Source organism: Lactuca virosa, chromosome 7, assembly GCF_052849685.1.
Source record: "Lactuca virosa cultivar CGN04683 chromosome 7, Lactuca_virosa_CGN04683_v6, whole genome shotgun sequence".
Classification (NCBI taxonomy): Eukaryota; Viridiplantae; Streptophyta; class Magnoliopsida; order Asterales; family Asteraceae; genus Lactuca; species Lactuca virosa.
The window spans coordinates 89,184,878-89,202,461 of NC_136432.1; the positions used below are offsets into that span (position 1 = coordinate 89,184,878).

At 34.2% G+C, this 17,584-nt stretch overlaps 1 protein-coding gene across 3 annotated transcripts; it reads left to right on the forward strand.

The window, feature by feature from the left end:
- Nucleotides 1-256: 256 nt before the first annotated feature.
- LOC145123950 (uncharacterized) lies at nt 257-7,692 on the forward strand. 3 transcript variants are annotated; one of them, XM_079059139.1, is made up of 20 exons: nt 259-1,409; nt 1,666-2,152; nt 2,225-2,312; nt 2,384-2,565; nt 2,687-2,823; nt 3,036-3,102; nt 3,192-3,312; nt 3,436-3,535; nt 3,636-3,711; nt 3,950-4,132; nt 4,287-4,447; nt 4,519-4,621; nt 4,730-4,919; nt 4,999-5,297; nt 6,203-6,324; nt 6,402-6,546; nt 6,629-6,721; nt 6,833-6,906; nt 7,045-7,098; nt 7,200-7,692. In XM_079059139.1, exons 1-20 carry the CDS (start codon nt 385-387, stop codon nt 7,495-7,497), a joined length of 4,005 nt encoding a protein of 1,334 aa, XP_078915265.1. In that variant the 5' UTR covers nt 259-384; the 3' UTR covers nt 7,498-7,692. The 3 variants fall into 3 exon arrangements, with proteins under 3 accessions (XP_078915266.1, XP_078915264.1, XP_078915265.1); XM_079059140.1 differs by having other exon boundaries at nt 257-1,409; nt 1,666-2,312; nt 7,223-7,398; XM_079059138.1 differs by having other exon boundaries at nt 258-1,409; nt 1,666-2,312.
- Nucleotides 7,693-17,584: the final 9,892 nt, after the last annotated feature.

The window sequence follows — 17,584 nt, forward strand, 5'->3', positions numbered from 1 at the left end:
AACTAAAAGCTAAACGCTCGTATTGCCAAACAAAACTTTTTGTTTAAACACTTTCAAAAGCTAAAAGATAGAAGCTCCCAAACACTTTCAAAAGCTCCGTGCCAAATACGCCCATCGTCTTGAAGTAATGATTTTATTTGAAAAACTTAGATACATGTAAAATATAAACTTTTTCAATAAAAATGGATAATTAGTGGCATTTTGTCATATATCTAAAACTTTAGTTACTTGAATGCAATAAAATAAGGGTGAAATACAACTACCCCCGCAGACAAAATCAGTCATGCCATTTATTTGACAACAGTGGAAACGGGGATGTAACTGACGACTGTCCGATCCCGATTACGGTCAAAATCAGCTCAGCGGAGAATCGGGCCGGCGACAATGTCGTCGATTCAACGGCCACCAAACGACTCCTGGGACTACATGCTACCAGGTCCACCTTCCCGCAACAACGGCGGATCTGCCGACCTCCGTTCGACCGGACTTCTAGCCTACGCCGCCGGCAGCAGTGTCGCCATAGTCGACTCACGCTCAATGCAACTCGTATCAGTCCTTCCGATTCCTCCTCCGTCCGCCAGCACTGCGAATTCCACCACAAGTTCTTCAACATCTTCCTATTTGTCTCCCTTTGTCACCGCCGTCCGTTGGTGCCCTACTCCGCTTCGCCTCGATCTTCTCTCACATGATCCTACGTCTTCGCACTCCCACCTTCTCCTCGCCGCCGGCGACCGCCAAGGCCGTGTTTGCCTCCTTGATCCACGCGTCAAAGCATCTGCTCCTCTTTTCCTTCAAACCGATCCGAACTCCAAATTAGGTATCCAAGACCTGTGTTGGATCCAATCCAGACCTGATTCGTGGATCATTGCTGCCATAACCGGATCCTCGCTCCTCTCTCTATTCGAAACATCCACTGGGCGTTGCTTCTTCAAATACGACGCCGCTCCGGAAACCTTCTCGTGCATTAAACGTGATCCCTTTGATTCCCGCCATTTCTGTGTTGTAGGTCTCAGAGGCTTCCTTCTAGCGATCAAAGTTCATGGCGACAATTCGGAATCGGACGTCGTATTGAAAGAACTTCAAATACCTACCGATGTCTCTGAATTGAATAAGCTGGAGAGAGATGCAGCTGCCGCTAGTACTTCCGGTTCAATCAACAATTCTCCGGCAATGGCGTCCTTCCCCACTTACGTAGTGAAAATCGCGTTTTCTCCACATTGGAAGCACATTTTGTATGTGACTTTTCCAAGGGAATTGGTTGTGTTCGATATGCAATATAAAACGGCTTTGTCTCGTATCAATTTACCTAGAGGATGTGGAAAGTTTCTCGATGTGTTGCCTGACCCAAGCTTGGAGGTGGTCTACTGTGCTCATTTTGATGGACGCCTAAGCGCTTGGAGGAGGAAGGAGTAAGTAAATTTTCTACTCAATCGAAAAACTATATAAAGTATGTTTGATTATTGCCTTGAGATATGAATATGGCCATAATTGCTTAACCTTCAATCATATTCATTTATTAATCTGAATTTCTCTACATGTAAGGAACCTGCAAGATAACGCCCTCATCTTTGTGCTTGCCTATGTATGAGTGTCTATGTATATAGTTTATGTATGTAGATGTTTTCTTCAACATAAAGGGATTTAATTATTTTTATATCACAACAGAGGAGAGCAGGTGCATGTGATGTGCATGATGGAAGAATTGATGCCCTCACTTGGTACCCCTATCCCATCTCCCTCGGTTCTTGCAGTTGTCATCTCTCGATCAGATTCCACCCTGCAAAATGTTCACAAGCATCTTTCTGACGGACAGCATACTTCTTCACCTGATATGGATTTTGACAACCCTTTCGATTTTTGTGATGAAACTCCAGTCATTTCTAAAACCCATCTGTTATCCATTTCTGATGATGGAAAAATATGGAACTGGCTTCTGACTGCTGAAGGCCCAACAGAGAATCAAAAAGCTGCATCAGATGTCACCATTGTTGCAGAAATCAGTAAAGATAAAGATTCATCTTTAGATACAAATTCTGGAGTGGATTCTTCATTTGGCTCTGTGAAAGATGTAGTCAAACAAACAGATAAGGAGAATATTAGAAAGGGTCGTCGATCATCCTCCAAAAAGAACAAGGATGAGCTGTCACTAAAGGTTTATTCTTGTTTTTACTCAATGTTGACTTTGGTTATTTATTCATTCTTACTGATAAAATTCTTCAATCAGATCAGTTTGGTTGGCCAGCTGCATCTACTTTCTTCATCAGTGACTATGCTGGCTGTTCCATCCCCTTCTTTAACTGCTACTTTTGCACGTGAGTTCTTTCTGCTATTTGAAAACAAATATCAGATTTTTTATATTAAATATCATACTCATTATATGAAGGAGGGGGAAACCATCCTGCAGTAGCTGTTCCACTAGTTGCATTGGGAACTCAGAGTGGTTCAGTTGACATTGTTGATGTTTCTGCAAATGCTGTTGCTGCAAGTTTTTGTATCCATGATAGTGTTGTAAGAGGATTAAGGTGGTTGGGTAATACAAGACTAGTCTCATTCTCATACACTCAGGTATGTATTATGTTTATGTAAGAAAAAAACTTGTATTAAACTATTAAATAAGTAACCACATGTATTCGTTTTCTCAATTTGAAATGAGTAATGACATATAACTATTACTCTGTGTACTTAGGGAAATGAGAAAACTGGTGGCTTTACAAATAGGCTTGTTGTTACCAATCTTCGAACTGGCCTTAATCGAACATTTAGGGTTTTACAAAAACCAGAACGTACTCCCATAAGAGCTTTAAGGGCTTCATCTTCCGGAAGGTTGTTCTTGAAAAAGGGTTTTCTTTAATTCTTCAATCCATTTGATAGGGTTAATGTCATTAATGGGTAATGAACTATTTGTGTTTTTGTAAACAAAATGTTCCATTTACTTACCTTTTGATTGTACTTTAAAAAAAAAGAATGAATAGTTTGTTACCCAATTGTGACATTTAATTTAAACCTATTTGATACATTCTTGATGCATTTTGTAGGTATCTTTTGATATTGTTTCGTGATGCTCCTGTTGAGGTTTGGGCAATGACAAAGACTCCAGTCATGGTAAACCAGATTACTTGTGTCCTTTTTGTTAATTGTTTAATTTTCTTTTTGAATATTCTCTTTTTCAAATAATGTTTTCTTTTTTGCAGCTTAGGTCTTTGGCCCTTCCATTTACAGTATTGGAGTGGACTCTTCCTACTGTTCCAAGACCAACACAAAGTGCAGCATCTAAGCAATCTGACACTTCTGCCCCTCCCGAAACAGACTCTAGTGAGTATAGTATAATATTAATAGCATTTTCATTAGGGTTAAATGCAAGAAATAGCAACACTTCTTCTCATCGAAGTTTAATTATCATAAAGTTTCAATGCTCAGAAGTAACTTCTAATGCAGATGGAGGTCAAGAAGAGTTTTCAGAGACTTTTGCATTTGCACTTGTAAATGGTGCACTTGGGGTGTTTGAAGTTCAAGGGCGAAGGATCCGAGACTTCAAGTATTATTCTTTACAAAAAAACTCATTATCCAATTTATATTTTTTTTTCATTTAATTTATTATTTATAGCTCATTCTAATTTACTTTTATAACTTTATAGACCAAAGTGGCCTGTTTCTTCACTTGTTTCTTCCGATGGACCCGTTAGAGCTATGGCCTATCGTTTGCCTCATGTGGTTAGTAAATAGTAAATAGTAAAATCTCTTGGATTCCATTCCAGTAGAATTGGAATTCAAGATTCCATTCCATCGTTTGCTTCCCAAATAGATGGAAATCAATTCAATTCTTCCGGAATCCTTCAAATTCCATGTTTGATGGATTTCATTTCACCATACCTAAGAAAGACGCTGGAACTATTTCAATTCCATTTATTTTTCCTTTTTTTTTTTAAAATGACGAAAATACCCTTGTCAGGTGATGGGGGACAGGTCAGGTAACATCCGGTGGTGGGACGTTACAACTGGACAATCCTCCTCTTTCAACACTCACCGTGAAGGCATTCGAAGAATCAAATTCTCACCCGTTGTTCCTGGAGACCGAAGCCGTGGACGTATCGCTGTATTGTTTAATGACAATACATTTTCCGTTTTTGACCTTGTAAGCAAAAAAAAATTACAAAATAAGTAAATTCATTATTTTCCAATAATAGCAATATGTAGCAAATAACTACAATGCCTATATTGGTATTATTAGGTCAAAGATAAAGTACATTGCTATTATAAAGTTAAAAAAAATTATTATTTTTTTGCAGGATTCACCGGATCCATTAGCTAACTCATTACTACAGCCTCAGTTTCCTGGCACACTAGTGCTGGAACTTGATTGGTTGCCTGTAAGAACTGATAAAAATGATCCTCTGGTTTTGTGTATTACTGGAGCAGATAGTAGCTTTCGCCTTATTGAAGTTAACATGTATGTTTCATAACTATATTTATTTAATATTTAAAAAAAAAGTTGATAATAATGATTTATTATTTATGCAGTGAAAAAAGATCTGGTTATGGAGCTCAGTATGGATCAATAAAGGAGCGGTTTCGACCAATGCCTTTATGTTCTCCTATATTACTTCCTACTGCACATGCCTTGGTAATTTTGCCCTTAACCTTTTCTTTAAACAAACATTGATATTCTCTCTAATCACACAAATTGAAAATATAACATTATTTTTATTATTATTATTATTATTATTAACAGGCATTGAGGCTGATCTTGCAATGTGGTGTGAAGCCTTCGTGGTTTAACACATGCAGTACGATTATAAATAATAAAATTAATGAATTATCAGTAGGAGATCTTCGTAGCTATTTAATTGATATACCAACAATTGGCGACACTGTTGTCCCAGAATTGCTTCTTAAGGTGCTAGAGCCTTACCAGAGAGAAGGTGAGTTTATATTTTTTTACAAAATTAGTTTCTTTATATATATATTTTAATCATATTTTATATTTGTTTACATTATTAGGTTGCATACTTGATGATGAAATGGTGCAAGAGTATGGTAGTATACTGAATAAAGGTTCAGCTGCAAGGTTCTCTTTTTCAGCAGCAATATTTGGTGAAACATCAGAGGCTTATTTCTGGTTGCAATTGCCTCATGCACTTAACCACTTAATGAACAATTTAGCTAACAAGTCTCTACAAAAAGAAAAAGAAAAAACCCCTGTAAATTCATCGTCTGAAGAAATTGATGACGTGTCTTTGCTGACTAGGATTTCCTCCAAGGGTAAATCCGGAACTGGGTCAAGTAACACCAACACAGTGGTATAAATAAACTTTTTTTTGCTCTTTTTAGGGTTAATGTGATTGAATAACAATATGCTTGTCCATTTTGACACTTTAAGTCCCTAATCAGTTTTTTTTTTACTCAATAGGCCATTAAACTAATTTTTTTGGGTTAATCTAAAAAAAACTTATATTTTGTGTTTTTTCCGGATTAAACCTCAAATTTTTTTTTTGCCTGAAAAAGACCTTGTATTTTTTTCATTTTTTCCGAAAAGCCCTCAGCTTTGTTTTTTATTCCGAATAAGCCCCTCAACCTTCTAGATGCTTCCAAATAAGTCCTCAACTTTTTTAGTTTTTCTCGAAAAAACCCTCACATTTTACAGTTTTTTGTTTTTGGAAAAAATGACTAAAAGGGCCAGATCGGAAGAAAATGAAAAAATACAAGGTCTTTTTCAGGTAAAAAATAAATTTGAGGTTTAACCCGGAAAAAAACACAAAATATAAGGTCTTTTTTGAGATTAAACCAATTGTTTTTGTGTTAGTTTCACCATTCCTCTCTTTTTAATACAGGTTACTATGCTAATGTGGCATCCTACATGGCATATTATGGATTCTTATTTAAAATTTAGTTTATTAATATTTTTTGTTTTACATCCATGAAATGTTAAAATCGAAACAAGATGATAAACCGAAAATCCCAAATTTTTTGCTCTTGATTTGTTTTCTATAATAGTAAAAGTTAATATTTGATAATAACTATAATATTAATATTGATAAATAAACAATTAGTAAAGTCCATGTGGACAAAGTAACAAAAAAGACCCCTTCATTTTCTCCAAAATGATGATTCAGTGACCTTTTTATTGTGATTTTTAGTAGTTTTAGGAATGTGTTTTTACTTTACAATATTAATATTTAATAGTGATATATTTATTTATGATCAGAGTGATGGTGAACTTAAATTAATGGCTTTTGAGCAAGAAGAATTATGGGAAAGTGCTAATGAGCGTATTCCATGGCATGAAAAATTAGAAGATGAAGAATCTATTCAGAACCGTGTACATGAGTCAGTATTATAATTTTTTTTTAATATATAAATAATTCTCTTTTTCTTTTCTAATTAATTAATTAATTAATTATCAGGCTTGTCTCAATTGGTAACTTGGAAGGTGCTGTAAGTTTAATGCTTTCTACTCCTCCAGAAAGCCCTTATTTTTATCCAAATGCTTTGCGTGCTGTTGCTCTTTCATCAGCTGTTTCAAGATCTTTAAATGAATTAGCTGTAAAGGTAATTAAAAATTCAATATATATATATATTATATTATATATATAATTTCCCACTTTTAATATATAATTTAATTTTGTTGTAGGTGGTTGCAGCAAGTATGGTGAGCACTGACAGGTCATTATCTGGCACACATTTGCTATGTGCTGTAGGGAGGTATCAAGAAGCTTGTTCACAGGTGTTCTTTTATTTCTACAAAAAAAAATATCCAATTTCATTCTTCCTTTTTTTTTATCAAAAAGACCAAAATACCCTCGTCACGTTGCCATTATTGTAACATATGTTTCAGCTACAAGATGCGGGTTGTTGGACAGATGCTGCAACATTAGCAGCAACACATTTAAAAGGAACTGATTATGCAAGGTTTGGATATCACATTAACATATTGCATTTTTTAAGGGAGTCTGATCAAAATTTGATGATAAATATTAGAAGGATTTTATTTTTTTCATAAAGATATTTAATTAAGATATTGTCTCATATATTTTGTGGATTTTTCAGGGTATTACACAGATGGGCTGAACATGTCCTTCATGCTGAACATAACATCTGGAGGTATTCAGTTTTCTAAAATATCTTTTTTCTTTTTCGAATTCTGTTTGTTCCAAAAAAAAAAAAATGCAATTTTTGTCTGATTGGGAATTGGAACATGACAGGTCCCTGATATTGTTCATAGCAGCAGGTTCATTACAAGATGCACTGGGGGCACTCCGTAGGGCGCAGCAACCGGATACCGCAGCCATGTTTATAATCGCGTGTCGTGAAATTCATGCCGAATTTATTGAAAAATTAGATCCTGAAAAAGAGCCGGATTCTTTAATTAAAGAAAAATTGGTGGTTTTGCCGGGTCTAAACCCGGAAAATGAAGATGTAATTGCTGCTGGTGAATTGTACGGACAGTTCCAACAGAAACTTGTTCACCTTTGCATGGACTCTCAACCATATATAGATTAAATAAATAAATGCCATATGCTTTGTCTTATGTCATGTACTTTTGGTAAAGCACATGGTACAACTTGACATTCATTTTACAAAGTGGTATACGACGTTATAGATTGATAGTCAATATTTATTTTTTATTTATTTTTTGTTGTAAAGTTTGAAAAGATGATTCGATATTGTGCAATTTTGGACTTGTGTTCTTCACGATATTCTGTATCCCTTTTGTTTTTGCTTGTTTCGAAATGTACGGAAAAGAAGAGTACTTTGGGTTAATTTTGTGTTGAGGAATCATTTGGGGTTAACCCAAATCCATAAGGCATCAAGATTATTATGGAACTACCACTTCCACTTAAACAAGAGAGCTCTATTGAAGGCATACAAACTCCCCACTTCAAGGCCTCCATCCTCTTTACTTTCCATAACCTTCTTCCACATGAGCCGTGTAAACGGTCTGTCACCTAAGTCGTCACCCACAAAAAAAAAAACAATTTCTATGTGCTTCTAAACAATTGACGATTTTTATGGAAGCACGAAACATGATCATGAAGTACATACTTATGCTCCCATGAATTAATTGACTTTATTAATGTAAGCCGACCTCCCACCCATAATAGTTTCACTTTCCAATTCAAAAGTCTAATCGTGAATTTATCAGACAATTATTTCCAGTTTACAGTAAGTCACAACTTTAGTCCAAATTTAAATTTTGTTACATGGCTGCCCTCATGGTTTCACTTCATTACATGGTTCTTCCTTCTGATAAAGTACTTGTGAAAATGACCATTTTACCCATCTTTTATCCTTCTATCCTTTTCTCATTTTGTTATTTTTTTCCGTACCAATACTTTTATTACTCTTAAAGCCGCAAAAAGAAAACCTTACAATATAATATTTTCAGTTAAATCCATTTTAATAATGTAATAAGAGAAATTAAATATCTTCTTATTTTTTTTTTCCTATTTATCTTCCTACCCATATGAACACATATTTGAAAGAACATGAGGCCATGAACTAAAAGCCTTCAATAGTTCTACTTTCATCTTATTTGTCTTTTCCAAAAAAATCAATTCTGCACATAAGATGTCGTATAACTTTCAACCGCATATTTGCCAAACAATCCAAAGTCAGTTTTTAACCTTTTTTATTTTTTTTTAAAATTTATTATACTGTCAAATCAAATTGCAAACAATAGCAACCTACTTTAGACCCTTTAGTCTTGCTACCAATATAGCCAATGTACTTCATCTCTTACCCTTTATCCTTATTTTTTTTACAGTATTATGTTAAACATAGAAACTATTATAATATGTAATTGTTTACTTATGGGTTTTGAAGTTTAAGGGTGCAGTGGGACTCAGTGATGGCGGTGTTTGTGTGATTGAGCCGCTAGAATCAGAAGGGAAATGGGGGACATCACCTCCATTAGAAAATCAATCTCATAGGTAATTTTAATTTAATTTATTTTTTTAAATGAAAAGATTTAGGTACATAAATAACTCCATCACTTAGAGATTTAGTAACCTTGTGGCTTTCCCTGATTCAAGTGCGAGTCCTGTGCTTCCGGTAGTATAGGCCTCTACTACATTTCACACCTACTCATACTTGTCCCAAGTATTGTCTTGCAGTCCACTAAGTTCTATTCCTAAAATCATCAAACAATTTAACACATACTATTGTGTCCAAATAAGCACATGTCTTAATAGACTCTTCTAGGGTTTCTTCCTCGCGTATCTTCAACTACAATTCTTCTTCTACTTAGTTGGTGGTGAAACGTCAGACGATGGGACGACTTCAGGAGTTACACCACAAGTTCTATCATTGATATCTTCCGATATGTATCATTCACTATCATAAGCCTTCTCATTTGCTTAGTCCGATACAAGTTCTTATCATGACCTTCTGTACACCAAAGCAGGCGTTCGATGTACCGATCGAGAATATAGGTAGAGAAGGTTTAGACGCATAATCCTCATTATTACTCCGAAAAGTTATATGTCAGTTTTAATACCGCAATTAAACGTTTAGAAATCTGAACACATAAAATTTCCTATATCTAGGTCGTCAACAGACCTTAAATCTAATTAAGAAATAACAATTTAGGCAACCTAAAGCATGCTACACATCATTTAGCACATAAAAGCAAATTAGGCATCTTATCCTAAAGTAACCTAGTGCTTGTGTTAATTCAGGTGCACTAACCAAAATAATATGGACATACACCTCATGATCATTGCTTAACATTCTAAGTTTAAGTCTAGAAATTCCCTGAAATTCCCTAAAATTCCTAGTTCACTTAAACTAATACTCTGATACCAATTGTGACATTCCCATTTTTACGGCAAGAAAATACCGATTTGTTTATGCTTATTAAATCAGAGTATTCTTTTAAAAAGATTAATTATACGGAACTTGTCCCAAAAACGTGATGATATTATTATCAAAGTATTTTCAAAGAAATGTGTTTCATTTATAAACTCAGGATGTCATCGTCAATACAGAAACATAAGTATAAACGGAGACTTACAAGGTCTCAATATTCTAATGGTCTACATTTCCTTGAATCTCTCATACATCCTTATCCAAATATCTTTATTTAATAACATGCGAGTCAAATAAACCGAGTGGGCCAGGTTGGGAAACCTGGTAAATACATAAGGTTTTCAACCCATAATCTTATAGTTTAATATGTTTAATTATCAAACAATTAACTCAATTACCTATCCCCGTTTTACTATTTATTCTTCCCTAAGGATTTATCCTAAGAGTCACCGCCTACATCGCATAGACAATACTGTTTTGGGGATTACTCCTCCAATACTTGTCCACTAAAGGTTAGAGTATCATCACATGAATACGTAGTTACTACATCGCCTGAACTCGTAACTCATCACCTACATGTTATGACCCTGCTGGTGTTTCCATATGACTTGTTTAAATAAATCATTGGTCGCCATCTATACTATGGTAGATGACTACATCGAAACATCACAATTCAAGGTTAGGGCATCTCCTAGTCATCTCCTATTTATCATCACCTATTTATCATTATCTATCTACCATCACTTATCTATCCTCTTCTAGCTACCATCCCTTACCACAACCCAATACATATTTATAAGTGTATAATACTTATATGATTAAATCAATTTAAATGTCATCTTATATCATTTTATCTAACACATAACAATTTTGGCACATATAATAAGCACATACAACATGTAATTATCTAGATACTTCATATCTATGTGTAAGAAGAAGGTAACTATACACTCACTTGATAACAGTAGATGACTCGAGGTTAGGGCAACACGTCGCCTTAACACTTTTCCAAAAGACCTAGATGTACATAATGGTAAGTCTTAGTCTAGATTCATGATTCTGGCGACTATAATAATTATAGTATAGATTTTGCAATAATCCCAATGTCTACTGATCTATAATTGATAAGGGATAACCAGGTAGGATCATATCGGAGGTAGGATCCGTTTGGTATACATAGTATACTGTTTGGAAATCCCACTTTAAACACATCACTAAATCCAGCCTAGACGTCATCTCCGTAAGTAGATCAATCAATATAATGACTCGGAATTAATGAAAAATCTTATTTATAGGTTCATAATAATGACTATGACTATAAATATAAGTTACACTGAAAGCGATACAAGTGTAGCTTAACTTACAGAGATTTCTTGGACAAAAGTCCGAAAATTACACTCGCAGAGCTTTTAAGCGAAACCGGGAAAAGTTACGCGGACAAGACTCTGAAACCGAAAACTCTACTTGCCAGACGCCTTGACCCCTCAAAACCTTATTAGATACCCTTAGTAACTTCAAGAAAATCGGACTCAATAAGGAAAGGTAGCTTAGAGAGAAAGGAATGAAATTTTGATGTGGAAATGAGAAAAATAGGAAGGGTACCTATAGGCTTAGGGGAGTCGCGCCATGCATAGACAAGAGGCGCGCCGCGCACTCTTGTCCTGCTGGCTCCTCCCAGCTTGTGCCACGTGTCGCCATTTCATGGTGTCACGTGTCATTCCCACAATGAGCCACATCATCTTGTCTCTTGGAAGAGGCGGTCTCCCGACATGCCATGTGTCGTGTTCGGAGAGTGCCACGTCACCAGTGTGCGCAACGCACTTCACGCGTGTGAATTTTCATAATTTCGAAATGGCGTAACTTCTTCATTCAAACTCCGTTTTCGACATTCTTTATATCCCCAGAAATCTCTCGACGAGATCTGTAACTTTCATTTAGACTCTGTCGACTAATTTTGACTTTATTTTTAAAGCTATATTTTAAAAAGGCTTAGACTGTTAAAGTCTGTTTAAAAAAATTAATAACTTTCTCATACGATATCCGTTCTCGACTGTTTTTATATCGACGAAATCATATGTTCGAGATCTTCAACTCTCGTTGAGGTTGTTTTCCTAACAATCAACCGATCTCTACTTCGGTTTATGAGTTGTATAGTGTTGTGCTAATACTTCAAAAAATCATAATTTCATCTTACGAAGTCAGATTTTAGCCTTCTTTATATGTGTGGAATCCTTGTCACACATACTATAACTTGTTTAAGATCATTTATCTTAAATAATATTATACCAAAAAGTAATTATTATGGCTTATAATAACTTATTTGCCTACCCCGAATTTGCGGGTATTACATGAAACGAAGATTTCGATTTACAAGGAAGAACGACAAGAGCACTACATTGTGAGATGATAGGATTGAAGAGAAGACCATAGACACATGAAGAAGATAATCTTTTGGTCACTTTATTAATCAATATGTTATTCATTTACATAATGGTCTATAATGTCCATGACCTAAGTTTTGATGAGTAGCTTTGAAATGCTCATGGAGAGCACTCACATTGAAGGTAAAATAGCAAGCCGAGAACCCTAAGGTATGAAAATCAAAACATATAAGAACATATTTTATACAGATAGAAAGAACAACTCCCTTGTAGGAGGTATGGCCCCGTGATAGGTTATCGATAATGTGAGTTGATCATCATTCCTATGTAAGGAATACTGAAGGGAATGTAAATATTATAGTCAAACGCAATAGCGCATAATGTACCTACGTGAGGGTTTAGACCCTAACGAATCGTAATATATGAATATGATTGACAGGGGGAGAGTTGGAGGTTAAGTTTAATGAGATTATGAATAGTCTATTCAGTGTAAATGTTACCAATACAACATATAAGCTATAACAGAGTAAGAAACATAGTAAACATACCATAATACCATGGTTGTAGAAATCGGGATTAATCGGCGATTAATCGTGGATTAATCGCTTGGCGTTCTCCAACCGTCGAGGATTAGGGCATTAATCGGAAATTTAGGATTAATCGGGTTTGGCGGGATTAATCGGCCTTGGCGGGATTAATCGGTCAACCAAAGTCAAAAACGTCGAAAAAAGTCAAAAAAATGTCAAAAAAATTTAAAAATAATTAAAAAAAATTCAAAAAAAATTCAAAAAACCAATTTTTTTTTTTACTCCAAAATTTTCAAATTTTCAAAATTTCGAGTATTATACCAAAATGTTCATATTTTCGTATTTCCAAATTTCCAAATTACAATTTTTCTTATTTTCTAATTTTGAAGTACTTGTTTTTCTTATGATATATTAATATTTAATTAATTTTAATATTTTATTAATAATCTATGGTCCCCGATTAATCCCCGCCAAGACTGATTAATCCCTTAACACCAGTCGACCGTCGAGCTACCGTCGAGCAATTTTTACAACCTTGCATAATACCCATAATAGGGAATTTGAAGAAAAGATTGCTATTCACATGTAGATGCGAGGAAAGTAGAAAAGTAGATTGTTATAAAGAGATAACCGGTCAAGCTAAAATTAACCATAGGACAAGTTGTAAATCTCATATATACTATTAATCATTACGAACATATTCCATGGACGAAATCCTTTTATGAGGGAGAAGATTGTAATGAACATAAAATTGTTACTTAATTATTAAGAAATTAAGGGAAATTGGTGTTTATGAATCCAATATTGAGGAACTAGAATGTACATTACCATTAGAGAAAAAGTCAAAAAAAGTCAATAGGATAGGAACGCGACACATGGATGTGCCAAATGCGGCATGTAGACTTGGATGGGTGGTAGGACACATGGCACGAGAGTACACACGAAACAGATTCTAGGTGTGTCGCATGAATGCATCGTGTCCACCTTTCCAATGCAATGTTTAGGCACATGTTATAGTTGGGTATAAATAAATTGGGGTGTTTTCCAGTTATCAGTTTTCTCGACCGGAACTTTGATTTCTCGAGTAATGATTTGTAGCTAAGAACAGTGTATGGTAACGCTGATTACGAGGATACGATTCCCAAACGAGATCAAGTAGTTTCTTGTTATATTCTTATGTTTATGTAGCACAATCGTGAAAGGGGTTATTATAACTAAAGTTAGTTAGTAAGGTTCATAACATGATGCTATTATGAACTCATTGGTAAACTTTACAGTTGAATTCCAAGGTGGTATTCTTAGTCTGGTTGTTAAGGGTTTTAAATCCTAATTACGAGATGGGTAGGAATAAATGATTGAGTTAACGGTTTATGGGGTAAGTCGTTTAGTAGTTATAGTATGGGACTTGATGAATTTGGTAACAAATGGTTACCAAGTTCAGTAGTGGTCAAATAAATGATCATTGTGATGAAATAGATAGTGAGTTTATACAAGTTCTAAGGAACTTGGTACGTTACATGAATATGTTTTGGCAAGGTGATAAGTTGGAAAGTAGTGTTGGGTCTATGGTCAGGGCAATATTTAGTCTTTACTAACTGCCCAATATTTAGTCTTTACAAACTACCCAAGTGAGTACGTGTGGTTTTTTAGAGTACATAACAAAGTAATTGGCTTTATGTGAAAACATCACTATGTGTGATTGTGCTTGATTATATGATTTTTTTTTTATCTTTAAAGGTTTTAAAATATAAACCCCTATTTCCATGGTTATGGAAAAAGGGATTATTTTGGTAAAGCAAGAATGCCAAAGGTTTAAATGATTTAAAAAAGGGCATTGCTAATTGTTTGATGAACTTGCCAGATAGTATGCTATGTGATCGGGTAACAAGAGCTTTGGTTATGCTCAACAATCATGTAATTGATTATTTGACGTGTTTAACAAAATCCTATATATGTAATGATATTGAGAACTCTATAGAGAGATGTTAAGCAAAGGACTATCTATGTATGTGTGTTAAAACATTTATGTAAAGCTATTTGTGATAAATGGTGTAAAACACCTTGTAATTGAGGATGGAAAATAGTAAGATATTGCGTACAGAAAAGCTAAAGCTCCTTAGAGGGCGTAAAGTGAATGGAAAGTCTGAAGCTCTATAGAGAGCGTGTATGAGGACTCAGATAACCTTGTGTATTATGGGTGAAAGTCTCTTTCAGCCACCGTGGTGGAATCCATGTAGATAGTAAGTTGACAAGGAATTGCATTCATGCTGGGTGACGGGCAAAAATGTCACAACCTCAGGACGGGCATGGTTCCCACATGTTCATGGTATCAGGTCCTCATGTAGCTACATATATCTGTCTCGTGGCTCAGGTTCCCAACAGTTGGGACGTAAGTGAGATTCGTAAGGTTTGTCATTAGCCTCTGGTTTATTTGTTCTTTTGTGGTCATATGTGTTAGGATTGTATGTGATAGGAATTTGCGTGCTAAAGCAATTATGTATAGTACACGTTAAAGTGTTTAAAATTTATTAAAGTCTGGGTCAAAACCCATGCTACTCATTAGTCTCTGTACTTACGTAAGTTTATGCTATGTACTCATGTATGGAAGTGGAAACGAAGAACATTCCAATGGAATCATAGAAGGTTGTAGAATCTTTTCTCTTTTACTATAGTTTTTGATATTGTTTTGTAACACCGAAAGCTGTAAAATATGATAATGATATGAAAGTATTTCTGTAAAAACACATTTTCGTTGATAATAAATGGTGTTTTAGAAATACGGTGTTACAGTTTAGGATCTGCAAATGAATACCATCACCACCGAAATTCTCGTTTACTTCATAGCCTCCCATTAAATCGAGGTCAAAAATCTTGGAAGAAGTCAAAGAATTTGGAAAAAGTTGCTTCTTTTCTACATAATCATATGTTTGAGCGTTTGCGAAGTCCAAAGTTTAAGTTTTTTGCTCCTTTTATGTTATCATTGAGACGTAGTGATCATTTCTCACCTCTACCCTATAAATCAGAGTTGCATATAACATATCCATGGTATTCTTCACGTGATTCTTGTTCAGAAATAGAGGATCTTTGAGGGAAAGATTGGGATTGTGTGGATACCCCTTGTCTAAATATGTACTTCATATTCTTTAAACTTCAGTAATCACCTGTTCAGTACTTATATTAAGGTTCTTTTAGTCATCAACAATCACTTGGTCTGAACTTGGAGTCTTGATGCTTGGATTATCATAAGAGTGTTGGTTTTTTTGGTTCTCAATTGTCGTTTCTATGTTACGAGTATTGTTTTTTTATTCTAAATCCCTAGAAACTAATTTTTGGTTCTTACTAGTACCATCTTTTTCAGATATATGTTATTCCATGGATCCATAAAAAGGAGAAGCATCGTCTCCTTTTTTTATATGAAGAACCTTTAACCTTTTCAGACCCTGAATAACTTCGACTAATTTCATGATTATATTCAAACCTAGGGTTTTTGAAAGATCATGTTGTTCTCCCAGCGCTAATTTTGTCAATGGAAAAATTTAATTTATCACTTTTCTTAGTCTTTTTTTTACCTTTTCATTGTTTATCTTCGACTTCGTTACAATCGGAGGAGTGAAAAATACTATCGAGGCTTCCTTGTCGATTTAATAGTCGTCATCATTGTAGTTTCTCTTGAGTAAATCTCAAACCTTCCACCCATTTGATGTATTATCAAATGACATGGAATAACTCTTCTTATGCTTTCCACGTGATTTTGTCTTCGGCTTTCCGAGGCCGTACGTTCACAATGTAATTCCGTCTAGATCATATGCCTCTGACGAAGAGGAAGACGTTGTTGAGTGCTCTTCTCTAAATAAGATCATTAGAGAAAGTCGTGCCATCGGAGACAACTTAGAATCAATATCGGAACTATCAACACCGTTACTGGAATTAGAATCATTGTCTAACAAGAAAGCAAACCCTTAAAAGTTTTTGAAAGAGATAAAGAAAGGACGTAGGGTGTGGGTGGGTTTTATTTCCTTTTTCCTTTTTTTTATATAATTACTGAAATGTAAAGAAAATAGAAAAATAAAATAGACAAAATTGCAAAAAAGTCCATGTGGTTGTCAAAATTATATGGTTTTGGTTCAAAAATGTTTTGTCGTGTAAAAATGGTCCACTTTTGGATACTTTGTGCGTTTTTTGGTCCAAAAATATTAACTTTAACAGCTTTGCTGTTGATTTTTTCAAAAAGGCCAATTTTACCCTCATGGACCATTCTTTAACCAAATTACAAGGATCATTTCTATATCTCTTCTTTTTAATTTATTCAGTTATTATACATTAATTATTTTTTTAATTTCTTTTTATTGTATTACTTATTTATTGTATTATTATGTATTAATAAATATTATTTTTAATATATAATATTTATATATTAATAAATATTATTTTATTGGATTATTAGTTACATTTAATTATTTCTTTTTTTTAATTTATTTTTAATAGATTATTTCTTTTATTGTATTATTATATATTAATAAATATTGTTTCAAATATATAATATCTATATATTAAAAAATATTACTTTATAGGATTATTAATTTCTTTTAATTTCTTTTTTTATTGGATTTTAATTTATTAGTTATTATTTTTAATATATAATATTTATATATTAATAAATATTATTTTATTGGATTACTATTTTTTAATTGTTTTTAATTTCTTTTAATTATTTTCTTTATTATTTTAAATCAAAAAAGCCTAAAGAACAAATCTTACCCACCCACATCTCCTAATTTATATTAAATATTTAGAAGATATCATATTTTGAACAACACCACCACCATCACCCAGTCCGACGATGGTGAGATTGGTGGGGTCTTTTTTTAATAT

Bases quoted from the DNA above. Each gene is read 5' to 3' on its own strand.
- LOC145123950 (XM_079059138.1), top strand. From the start codon at position 385: ATGTCGTCGATTCAACGGCCACCAAACGACTCCTGGGACTACATGCTA. The intron at 3,103-3,191 runs GTAAACCAGATT...TCTTTTTTGCAG, and splicing joins TGACAAAGACTCCAGTCATG to CTTAGGTCTTTGGCCCTTCC. The intron at 3,536-3,635 runs GTATTATTCTTT...ATAACTTTATAG, and splicing joins CGAAGGATCCGAGACTTCAA to ACCAAAGTGGCCTGTTTCTT.